This window comes from Drosophila miranda, chromosome XR, assembly GCF_003369915.1.
Source record: "Drosophila miranda strain MSH22 chromosome XR, D.miranda_PacBio2.1, whole genome shotgun sequence".
NCBI lineage: Eukaryota > Metazoa > Arthropoda > Insecta > Diptera > Drosophilidae > Drosophila > Drosophila miranda.
The window spans coordinates 34,801,185-34,813,784 of NC_046674.1; the positions used below are offsets into that span (position 1 = coordinate 34,801,185).

At 41.5% G+C, this 12,600-nt stretch overlaps 1 protein-coding gene across 1 annotated transcript in view; it reads right to left on the reverse strand.

Annotated features, from left to right (window-relative positions):
• Positions 1 to 5,857: 5,857 nt before the first annotated feature.
• Positions 5,858 to 12,600, reverse strand: part of LOC117186645 (diphosphomevalonate decarboxylase-like) — a 31,254-nt gene continuing 24,511 nt past the window's right edge. The window contains exons 3-4 of the mRNA XM_033387681.1: positions 6,954 to 7,071; positions 5,858 to 6,898 (exon numbers count right to left, since the gene is read on the reverse strand). Of these exons, the coding sequence (XP_033243572.1) occupies positions 5,919 to 6,898; positions 6,954 to 7,071 (1,098 nt within the window). The 3' untranslated portion in view covers positions 5,858 to 5,918. The remainder of the gene's footprint in view (positions 6,899 to 6,953; positions 7,072 to 12,600) is intronic.

Genomic DNA, 12,600 nt, shown 5'->3' on the forward strand with positions numbered 1-12,600 from the left:
CGTTTTCGCTTGTCACCAGTGCAGTTCGTTGCTATTCTTGTGTGGTTTTCGTGTACGCGCCAGCCAAGCGACGCTCTACCCTAAATTTGTCGGGTATATTGGTTTTTCACCTCGTTTGGGTACAATTACCCATTATTATTAGCCAACAATATTGCCCTTGAAGAGCTGAAGAAAAAGCGCAGTTGCCGTGTCAAAGGCATTCGTTTATTAGCGGACCGTTTAGAAGCGGGGGATATTCCGCTGGTATTGACGGAGCTCGAGTGCAGACTCGAAACGCTGATGCGTAGCATTGACACGGCACGCGAACTTCAAGAGAAGATTGAAGATATAGACATTGACGATGAATTTGGAGTCGAGTTGGAAGAACTCTCAATTGTCACAAAGGCAAAATTAATGTATCTCATTTGCGCATTAAAGACAGCTGATGAGACAATACCGGCAGTACCAGCTTATGGTGGCCCAACTCGTGCTCGCCTTCCGAAGTTAGCTCTGCCGCAGTTCAGCGGCAACTTTTCGAACTTTAAAAACTTCATAGGTTTATTTGAGACTCTAGTTCACAATGACCAAAGCATTCCAATTATCGAAAAGTTCAACCATTTGCTTTCGTGTCTCTCCGGTGAAGCGTTGGGAACAGTTAGGGCTTTCCAAGTAACCGAGACCAACTACGAGAAAGCAATGGCTAGCTTAAAACGGGTCTACGATAATGATTGTCTGATCTTTAAAAATCACATTGATGCCCTATTTAGTCTTCCCAAAATGACCCAGCAATCAGCATCGTCCTTAAGAAACCTTATCGATACCGCCTCATCCATATATGGTTCGTTGTTGTCGATAGGCGATGATAAAAAGATCTCGAATGCGATGATTATTCATCTCGTCTTGAGCAGAGTCGATCCGGTGACCAAAGAGAAATGGGAAGAACAGCTCGATTATGACAAACTGCCACTTTGGACGGACTGTGAAAAGTTGCTTAATCGCAGACATCAGCATCTTTCGGCCGAAAATTCGGACAAACCAAAGCAGGAGCAGAAAGCTGTGCCAAGCAAGCCGCATAATCGGAGCTCATTCGCGTGTTCCACCGCGAATACCAAAAACCAACAATGCAGCTACTGCAATGCAAAAGGCAATTTGTTGACAGATTGCAGTCCATTTGGTCGGTTGGCAGTAATGCAAAGGTTCGAATTCGCAAAAACTGCATCCTTGTGCATGAATTGTCTGCAGCCAGGCCACTCTGTAGTACGATGCAAAGCTAAGAAGTGTCGAGTGTGTGGCTGCTCACACCATACCTTATTGCATACATACACAGTGGCGAATAAAAGTCTAGCGTTACCATCACCCCCAGAGAATTCTTCTCCTCCTCCCAATCAGAATCAACCTTCCACTTCGCATGCTCTCTATGCGACAGCTATGGATAGAGTTATTCTGGCTACGTCGATCGTAAGCGTCCGAACAAATAATGGTGAACATGTTTTGGCCCGAGCTCTGCTTGACTCGGGGTCTCAAACCAATTTTATAACTGAGGACTTAGCACAGCGCTTACAGATCCGTAGGGAGGAGTCGTGTATCAACTTGCTTGGTATTGGTGAATCCGATTCACAATACAAGAAAAAGATACACACGGTGGTGAAGTCGCGAATTACTGGTAGTGAGTTTTCGGTTGATTTTTGGATTCTAAAGTCCATTTCGGGGTATCACCCTGATCAGACACTTAACGTGAGTGACTGGAAAATCCCGCAGAACTTACCACTTGCAGACCCATATTTCTTCAAGCCACAGAAGATAGATATGTTGATAGGTGCAGAAACATTTTTCGAACTTTTATCTGCTGGTCAGATTCGAGAAGGTCCTGACTATCCAACTCTGCAGAAAACGCTTCTCGGCTGGATTGTGTCGGGCAGATACACTCCAAAGGTGACTGCCACCCAAGAAGCTAGGAATTGTTTGAGTTGTCGAGAAGTCAGTGACCCACATCGACAATACATTACAAAAGTTTTGGTCACTGGAAGAATTGCCGTCTTCTAAAAAGTCTTTATCTCCTGAACACAAGTTATGTGAAAAGCATTATAGAAGGACTACTCAGGTCGTGCCTTCAGGTCGGTTTGAAGTAAGACTGCCGTTCAAATCAGATCCCAGTATCTTAGGCAACTCCTTTGAAGTGGCTAAACGGCGGTTTTTATCGCTTGAAAAAAGATTGTCTCGTGACCCCGAGTTGAAGAAAATGTACTTGGAGTTCATGGAAGAGTACCTCTCCTTGGGTCACATGTCTACCACAGACAACACAATCCCCAAAACTCCACATTATTTCATTCCACATCAGTGTGTGTTGAGGCCTCAAAGCACGTCGACCAAGCTCCGCGTCGTTTTCGATGCGTCTTGTAAAACGTCCTCTCAGGTGGCCTTGAACGACATATTGATGGTCGGTCCTACGATACAGGATGAGCTGTATTCGACATTGCTCCGATTCAGACTACACAGGTACACCTTGACAGCCGATGTCAAGAAGATGTATCGCCAAGTCTGGGTCGCTGATGCGGATAGACAATTCCAGCTCATAGTGTGGAGAAGAGACCCGTCTGAGTCCTTGAGAATATACCAGCTCAACACCGTAACATATGGGACTGGACCAGCCCCATTTTTGGCTATTCGGTGTTTGAAGAGGTTGAGTGAGTCTGCAAAACTCTCATTCCCTAAAGCTGCTGAAGTTATTGACTCCGACTTCTATGTCGATGACATGTTGACTGGTGCTGGTTGCGTAGAGGAGTTAAAGACAATTAAGTCTGATGTGGCTCAGGTTCTTCAAACCGCTGGGTTTGAATTGACTAAATGGTTTTCGAACTCACCTGAGGTCACCGCATCCGAGAGCACAGTTAAACCGATAACGATCTCGGACTCAGAGTCAACTAAGGCGTTAGGAATATCGTGGCTGCCACACGAAGACGTCTTTAAGTTCCAAATTGACACGTCAGTTATGGGTCTCCGAGCGACAAAACGGAACATATTATCGGTGACTAGCGGATAACTTTGCTATACCTCTATAATTTTTTGCATCAGACTTGTTACCTTTTTTATGGAGAGGAATTATAAACGATTCCTTCCAGATCGGGGGGAAGCAAGAAGAATCGATGGACAGGGTGAAAAGTTTAAGCAAAGGTCCACACAAAGCCTCGGCGCAGTACCTGAGTACAAAACCTGGAAGCCCGTCTGGACCCGGTGAAAACACCGGCTTAACTAGTCGAAGATCATGAACTAAAGAACATTCATTTAACAAGGGACTGAAAGTGCCGTTCGACCTCGGTAAACCGTGTGAGTACGGATATCCAGAGTAGCTTTCCTCAGAATAGGTGGTTTGAAAAAATTGGGCAAAGAGATCGGCAATTGCCTGATCATTATTTGCCGACGCCTGCATCGAGATAAGTAGTTCTTATAGCATTGTGCATTAAGAACTGAAAAGTTTGACCGAGCTGTTACATAGCGAGAGTTAGAAGTAGGAGAACCAACTTCTTGAAATTTTTTATAAAGTCTTGATTTTAAGTTTTTTAGGCTGGATAACTCTTTGGTAAATCAAGGGGGTTTTCCAGATCTAATCGGACAAGAAAGCGGGACACAAGAATCAAAAATTGTAAAATTTGTGCATTGTAAAAAATGTTTGTGCTTTTAATGACATCAGTGCACAAGTACAAAGCGGACCAATCAAAATCCCTAATGAGGTTATTAAGCTTTACAAACTCGTCTTTACGAAAGCAGTGGACACGTTCAGGTAGCTTACTAGACAGATCAAATACAGTTGGTCAAATATCTAGCGACACTTCGAAAGTAGGATGGTAGTCGTCTTCAGGTATAGTGAGCGGAAGGGCTCGGGTTAGCAACACTATGGTCGGATTTTTTTTCTGAATTTTTCACTGATTGAGTTGAGACAGGGACAGGTCAAGCAAGCCGTCAACAAAGTCATGTCGTGCCATGGGCATTAGGATACTAGACTCGTTTACCGAGGACCAAACAGTTCCTGGCAAGTTGAAGTCACCAAGAACTATCATACGATCTTTATCTGATAGCGAGGAAGAAAGCGGTTAAAGCGGACAAGTGCTTCTCATAAAAAGAGATATCCGAAGAAGGATAAGTAATGAGCAAGTAATGAATATAGGAATTCCAGTTCGTGTTGAACCTGGACTGTGAAGTGTTCCGACGTGAAGTTAGAGTCCACTGAAATCAGAACCCCTCCTGCACGTCGAGACGAACGGTCCTTTCTAAAAGTTGTGTACCGTCCTGCAAAAACCTAGGAACTAAGAATCCGGCTTTAACCAGGTTTTTGTAAACACACTAACGTGGGAAGCAAGTGCAAGACTATCCCGAAAAAGAATGCTGAGCTTACTACGTAAGCCTCTAACATTCTGATACGTTACTAAAAGAGAAGTTGAGGTGATAGGGAAAGAGTGATAAAACAACAAAAGCTACAAGACGAGAGCTGTAATGCAATGCGTACTCACGGCAACAACACAAACACGACAAGCCGACGCCGAAAAATTAGAAGTTAAATAAATAATGTTTTAACACAAATCAAAAGGCATGCACCCGCGGAATAGAATAGATTTCCAGATTGTAGGCTGGTTAGGAAGTTAATTAAAGTTTATTTATGCAAAACAAAATGAAAATATGCGAAGCGCAAAACAAAAACGCGTCTGATCTACGAAGGAGAGCGAACGAAAGTTAAAAAAAAGGCTCGCGTCGATTGGAGTTTTCTTAATCCTTAAAAAGTTCGACCGTGGTGCTTCAAAAGTCGTTTATAAAATCGTGATAGGTGATGAATCATGGATATATGCGTATGAGCCGGAAACTAAACTTCTTGTTATTTTCTTTTTCTCACATCAAAAAAAAACTGCATGGTCAACGATTTACGAGCGCCGAAGTATTTCAAGAGTTCAAAACCATGTTTTGAAGATATTGATCATTAGAAAGAATATATTGAAAAAAAATAATGCCATTTTCATTTAAAAGTTTTGGTTCTTATTTGCTGTTCCCGAAATATAAATAGCAGCCCTCGTACATATATATATCTATAACTTCTCTCTCTATTCTTTAGTGATTAAGCCACATATTTTTCAATTCCATTAATTTTTTTCTTTTATTGATTTTCATACTGGTCGAATTTAAATACTTGTGTTTTTTTTTGGTAGGGAAACTTGTGTTTGCTAGTTTTTTCCTGATTATGTGGCAAAATGTCTAGTTTTAAGAACCGAAAAATATACTGAAGTTATGCTAGCAATGCTTGACTGTTCCGTTTAGTTTTCGTATATGCTCGGAATAGGCATATTGTTGTTTTCGGAGTTAGCTCCCGTTAATCCTGTCGGATTGTATTTTTTTTTAAGTTTTTGTGTAGTAGGAGTCGAGACGCGGTGAGACGCAAATAAAGGCTGAAAATTTAGAAAATGCATTTTAAGTTTCGAAGTAAATAATCTAAAAATTTGAATAAATGAACTATGAATAAAATATGCCTTCGATAGACCCAATTTTACTAATTTTTATCTAATTAAAGTCCATAACTATTCTAGCAGCTGTAGTAATCAAACAGAGTGAAGTAATCAAACTTGAATGACGTTTTATTATGCATTCGAGCTCTTGTGCGGTATGTACACAACTGACGAACTAGCACACACCCAGCATATTTAAAGCACTTAGCTTAGTATATTACACTTAGACGTATGATAAAAAAAACAACATAGAAAGAAAGACTTTGGAGCAAATGCTTTTTTTATTTGATATTTAAATACATATGTTTCAAATATTTGTTTAAAAAAAATCCAAAAAAAGTATCCAAAACCGACATATATAAAATGGTGTATTTGATGAAAACTATTAGACATAAGTTTTGATAAAATTCTGTATTTATAGAAGCACTTTGCCTTAAACACCGCAATTAACAATTAGTGGGACAATGGTAGTCCATTTATCAATAAACTATTATCGTCACTCAATTGACATGGTCCATCCCCAACCTTTGTGTGGATTATATACTTAAGTAGGTTTTTTGGTTGAACGTTTAACATTCCGTTAACTTTTCTGTGTTCTGCAGTTGTATGGATTGAATTGTCGGTTGCACCATCTGAATTTTGTTCTATATTCGATTCTGGTGAAACGGCAAGACCCCGTAAGTACTCAACAGTATCTATTGAATCATGGGGGAAAACTTTTTGAATTTCTGCTAGTAACTTTGCAACATTTTCCTTTAATACATAAATGCATGCGTTTGGACCAGCATCAAATGTGTACGCTGCATGCACTGTACCCGTAGTTTTATTGTATGTATGTACAAAATTAACTATAGCATGAGACACATCGTTCATATAAACGCATGGTGGATATGTGTCCAAGGCGATTGCATGAAACTGATTTGAGTCTTTCATCGTTATCTCAGCAAAGGATTGAAAATCACGAGCTTTTATGGCCTTTTTTAAATTCGCGATCCTTTCCGGAACTAGTTTATCAACTCGATGCTGAATTAACTGCGATGTAGTCACAGAACGTTGCATACCTTTAGTGGAGCTTGTTTTTTTTCGTTCATCGTTTACGACTAAAATGAGTACATGCATATTCGGCCAATGTTGGGCTGATGCAACTGGTTCAGCGACAGAGTCGCTGCCATCATCAAGAACTCCACGGTGCCATTGAACAAAACCACCAAATAAACTACGACATGCAGAACCACTACCTTGTCGAGCTATAGTCGTCAATTCTTCAGTAAGGGGGATACCATATAAACGTGCCAGGGAATATACCAGGCAAGCGTAACCAGCTGCGCTTGATGCAAGACCAGCAGCAGTAGGAAAATTGTTACGCGATGCAATATGTACTTTCCAAGAGAGTGAAGCTTCTTGAGAACCATTAATATGTGCTAGACGTTGAACTAAAAATAAAAAGAGATGTACAAAATAAATTAAAATTTCATTTTAAAAACTCACCTCCTTTTAAACAGCGCATAAGACGAGAGTCCTCCTCGAAAAGCAATTCCTCATCATTGAGCCACATTCGATTGTGTTGAAATTTTTCTGAAGCAGTTATTGTTGTCTTCGCGCAAAGCTGTAAAAACACACAAATATACAGGTCACAATACAGACAATATTATCATAGACAAGTAAGGTATCTAACTTCGCCCGCCGAAAATTATATTCCCTTGAAAGGCCGCGATTGCAACTACTACTTTATATAAATTATAGGAGAGGTGCTATTTATATTTCTGGGCTAGTTAACTTTTAGCTTTATTAGAACCTAATTGTCATTTACATTAAAAAGTTTGGAATTTTAACGATAAACGTAAAAATCATCTCAAGAAAAAACTTTAACTTTAAAAAAACGTAGGTTAGGTTAGGTAGAGGCGGTTGCCAAGCTCGCTCGGAGCCCGACACACTTAGGCCGGTTTCGGCCCGTTGTGATACCGCTTGGGATCATTCCCTCCCTGCAAGTGAGATTTCATGTCAACAGTTGTCCCATCCAGATGCTCTTATAATGTTTGCGACCTTTCTGGGACATAATGTAGACATCTCCGAGATGTCGTTCAGAAAGGCAGTGCCTAAGTATTGTAGCCTCCTTCTGCTGAGAGCTGGACAGGAGCAGAACAGGTGTTCCACTGTCTCCTCTTCGTCCTCGTCTCTGCAGCTGCGGCAGAAATCATTGTGTGGGGCACCCATTTGTTTGCGTGGATGCCTACTAGCCAATGTCCTGTGAGGGAACGTATGACTGCGCTGCACCTTTCCCTGCCTAGTTGGCAGAGCTCTGAGGTGCGCTTGTTATCTATGGTCGGCCATGTTTGCCGAGCTGTGCGACAACATGGCCCTATTTGCCACTTTTCGTCTGCCAGTCGCTTGTACTGCTCTTTTATAATGAGCTTGCAGGTGGCCATAGGCATACAAGTATCCTCCTTATCTTGGAGAAGGGGGGTCGTAGTACCATATCTGGCCAGCTCGTCCGCTATGCAGTTGCCCTCGATGTCCCGGTGGCCCGGGACCCATATAAGGCTGATAGCAAATTGCTGAGCCATCTCGTGAAGACATCTGCGGCAGTTCGCCACAGTAGCCGAGTTCGAGTAGATTGCGTTGAGTGATCTGATCGCAGCTTGGCTATAGCTGTAGATGTTTAGATTGGTTGCCGTGGCGGTAACCGTGTGAAGGCAGGACAGAGCCTCCCTGATTGCTGTAACTTCCGCTTGGAAGACGCCATTCGTCTCTGTGAGGGATGATGGTGCTGAATGGAGTATCAGTGTGCTCCCTTGGAACTTGATAGTCCGTTCTTACTGGGACAATGTTGTTTTTATTTAGTATCGATGAGTGACCTTAGTGCTGAGGTACCCATTGTTCAGAGTCTCTAAGACGTATTGCTGCCATTTCTGCCCGCTCCTTTGCTGTAAGGTCAAGGCTCTGGGGGCATAGCATGGTGGAGGTTCGAAGTGCTCCACTGATGCAGAGGGTGGCCGTTCGCTGAACTTTGCCCAGCTGATTGGTGATTGTCCTTTTTGTTAGGGCAGGCCACCACACAGTAACTCCGTAGAGTAATATAGGTCTGACTATTGCCAGATATATCCATAGGACTAAGCTTGGGTTAAAAAAAACGTAACACATGAAAATTTCTGTGTCATGATTTTCTACCATATTTTATGTCGATTTTTAAGCCAAGATCAGATTAGTTCAACCTTGCATTGCCAATGTGAAAAACCTTTCAACGAATTCAACCGTAAAGTCCTTCCTTGCAGGCCCAAAATCTCGATGATGTTCGCAAAATGATTGAGGCGGATCGTTATGTCACGGTCATGTACCGTGAGATTGAGACATCTTTGAGCATTAGAATGAAATCCATCAATAAGATTTTCCATGATGACCTCCGGGTAAATCAGTTCTGTTCGCTTTGAATCCCACACAATGTAAAAATTGGCCAACATAAGACTCATGTCGATTGGTGTAAGAGAATTATCAAAAAAAACATTATCATTGTGCATAACATCTACACAGCTTACGAATGTAACGAAGTGTAGATATACGAATTTGAGCCTTGTTTCAGAGATACTTCCTTCTGAGTTCCAAAGTGCTGAGTTCCAATGTATTCGTCTTCATAAACACTATTCAGTTAGCAAAGTTTGTTTTTTCATTGTTGGGCCAGAAATATAAATATAAATAGCAACTTTGTGAAATATGAAGGCCGTCGGAATCTGCCGATTATATAGCCATATCATATAGCCATAACCATAAGGTCAATCGGTCAAAAGTCGTTCTTTCCATATACTTTTTTCCTGATATATATATCATGTTCTAAATTTATTCAAACTTAGCTAACTTAAACAATATATACAGTATGTCTATTAATTGTTTGCAAAATGTAAAAAGGCACATAAGTTTGACTTCAACATGGAAAATATGAGTAAAGGCATAAGTTGGGGGAATTTTTTTTATTAACTGTTATCAAAATGTGTTTAAGCTGTAGGTATGACGAAAAAAAAGGGCAAAATTCCAAGACAAACGGTAAAGAAATTAAAAAAAACAAAAAAGCGGCATGTATGACTCTGTCTATTAATTCTTTGCAATATGTAAACACTGATTGAAAGAAGACGAAGGAAAAACAAACGGGACATCAAAATCAAAAACGATCAGACGCGTGCTTTTCTTAAGTCTTCTTTGCAGTCATTCGTTTACAAATTTTCTTGCATTCAGTTCAGTTTCTTGTGTTATTTGAAGTTTTAGCAATGCCCGGTAAACGAACCGAAGATAATCTGATACAATTGGTTTATTTTAATTATGGCAAAGGAAAGACAGCTAAAGAGTTGGCCAAGATGTTCAATATTAAGTTGAGAACAGTCTATAATATTATTAATCGTGCGGAAAAAGAAAATAGGCTGGAATTGCAGACCTCTACCGGCAGACCAAAGAAGCTTTCTCGGCGGGATTGCTCGAAAATATTGAAAACCGTGGAAAATAAGCCTCAAACAAGCCTCAGAGAGTTGGTCAATGATATAAAAATTAATCTAAACAAGACCGTTTGCCCTGAGACTGTGCGAAAAGTTTTAAATGTCCACAGATATTCCTCACACGTGGCAAGGAAGAAGCCGTTGCTATCCACAGCTTGCCAAATTTCACAGTGGGCACAATGTTCTTTGACTGGAGGGCTGTATTCGGCTTACGCCAAACTTTTCCAGGCCCATCATTATAATACAGCATGATCTTGGTTTCGTCACAAAAAATCACGTCGTTCCAGTACTCGAGAGACTTGTCAACATTAAATATCGCAAAGTTTAAGCGTTTCTCAATATTAGCTGTGGATAGCAACGGCTTCTTCCTTGCCACGTGTGAGGAATATCTGTGGACATTTAAAACTTTTCGCACAGTCTCAGGGCAAACGGTCTTGTTTAGATTAATTTTTATATCATTGACCAACTCTCTGAGGCTTGTTTGAGGCTTATTTTCCACGGTTTTCAATATTTTCGAGCAATCCCGCCGAGAAAGCTTCTTTGGTCTGCCGGTAGAGGTCTGCAATTCCAGCCTATTTTCTTTTTCCGCACGATTAATAATATTATAGACTGTTCTCAACTTAATATTGAACATCTTGGCCAACTCTTTAGCTGTCTTTCCTTTGCCATAATTAAAATAAACCAATTGTATCAGATTATCTTCGGTTCGTTTACCGGGCATTGCTAAAACTTCAAATAACACAAGAAACTGAACTGAATGCAAGAAAATTTGTAAACGAATGACTGCAAAGAAGACTTAAGAAAAGCACGCGTCTGATCGTTTTTGATTTTGATGTCCCGTTTGTTTTTCCTTCGTCTTCTTTCAATCAGTGTTTACATATTGCAAAGAATTAATAGACAGAGTCATACATGCCGCTTTTTTGTTTTTTTAAATTTCTTTACCGTTTGTCTTGGAATTTTGCCCTTTTTTTTCGTCATACCTACAGCTTAAACACATTTTGATAACAGTTAATAAAAAAAATTCCCCCAACTTATGCCTTTACTCATATTTTCCATGTTGAAGTCAAACTTATGTGCCTTTTTACATTTTGCAAACAATTAATAGACATACTGTATATCATTTTGTTAAATTTGATGTAACAACTATTATTGCCGCGCTGGGCAACGCCTCAAAATCTGGGGCCGTACGTTTGTTAAGCCTCCCGCGTTTAATAGGCCTCCCGTTGTTTGTTCTTCAAGTTTTGGTTTTATTCAGGTGTTTTCAGTTACAAAGCTCGGGGCAGAGTATTAAATTAGGGGGAGAAGCGAGCTAAAAAACTTGTACCGCTTCAGTTTAACTTTTCGCCGCTGCCTTTCTTTTCGTTCTTGTTCTTCCTTGCCTTGTCTATGGCTACCATTCGCCATGGTTAACCCTTTGCTGAGTGCTGTTAATGTCTGTGCTGTTAGGCGCAGTGATATTTAGAGCTGCCACTGCGATTTCTGCCGTAACATTCCCCCCTTCGAAAACTTCGTCGCTTGTCATGATGTTTGCCAAACTTTTGGTTAAGCGTTGGATCATGGGTGGATTCGTTGTCTTTACGTCTAACTTGGTCAGTTTAACTATTGGCCGAGTTAGCAGTCCAGATGCAGTGCGGATCACCACGCTGCGGGCGATCCCGTCCTTGGCTACTCGAAGGTCCATGATGATGCCTTTTCTCCACTGCACTTTGGGGCTTGTTTCGTCCGCTAGAACCACGACATCTCCGAGTTGGCTAGGGTTGATTGGAGGTCCATGCCATTTGGTTCGTGGCGTCAGGCACGGTAGGTATTCCTTCAGCCATGGTTTTCTGAAGCTGTCCACGATCTGCCTTGCAATGCGAAAACTCTTACCAAGCATAACTCCTATTACGCTGCTGTCACCCTTTGTTGCCATCGAGCTAGTTTCTGCTCTCAGAAAGTGATTCGGTGTAAGTACGTCGGCTTCCGGACACTCCACAGCACATAAGTCAGGGGTGGGGAATTCAGCATATTTTCTATCCTTGCTAGTGCTGTTCTCAGAACTGGTTTTTGTACGTGTGTCTCTAATATTTCGGCTAGTATGGATTTCACCGATCTGATCATCCTCTCCCACGCACCTCCCATATGGGGTGCTCCTGGGGTTATGAAGGACCATTCTATTTGCGGCAACTTGGTTTCCAGTTCGTTCGGTTCGTTCTTTCAATTTAGTCTCGTAGAAAGCGGCTGGCTCCCCGGAAGTTCGTCCCATTGTCCAACACGATTCTCTTGGGGACTCTTCGACGGGCTACGAATATTTCCAATGCTAGCATGAAGGCGTCTGTTGACAGGAAGTTTGCCACTTCGATTTGTACTGCTCGCACGGTGAGGCACGTGAATAGTACTCCCCATCGTTTCTCGCGTCGTCTTCCTACGTTAACCTCCAGTGGTCCAAAGTAGTCGATACCTGTGTTTGTGAATGGCAATTCGCTGATTGCTAGCCTCTCTGGTGATAAGCTTCCCATTTTCCCGACGAACACGTCGCTTGATCTCGACGGAGAGCTCCTGTGTTATGAGTTTAGTCAGTCGTAGGCCGAGGATTGCTGCCATAAGCTCCATCCTGGGAATCGAAAATGGTTTCAATAGTGCCACTCTTGTCTTGGATGCGAGTAGTGTGCATCGTA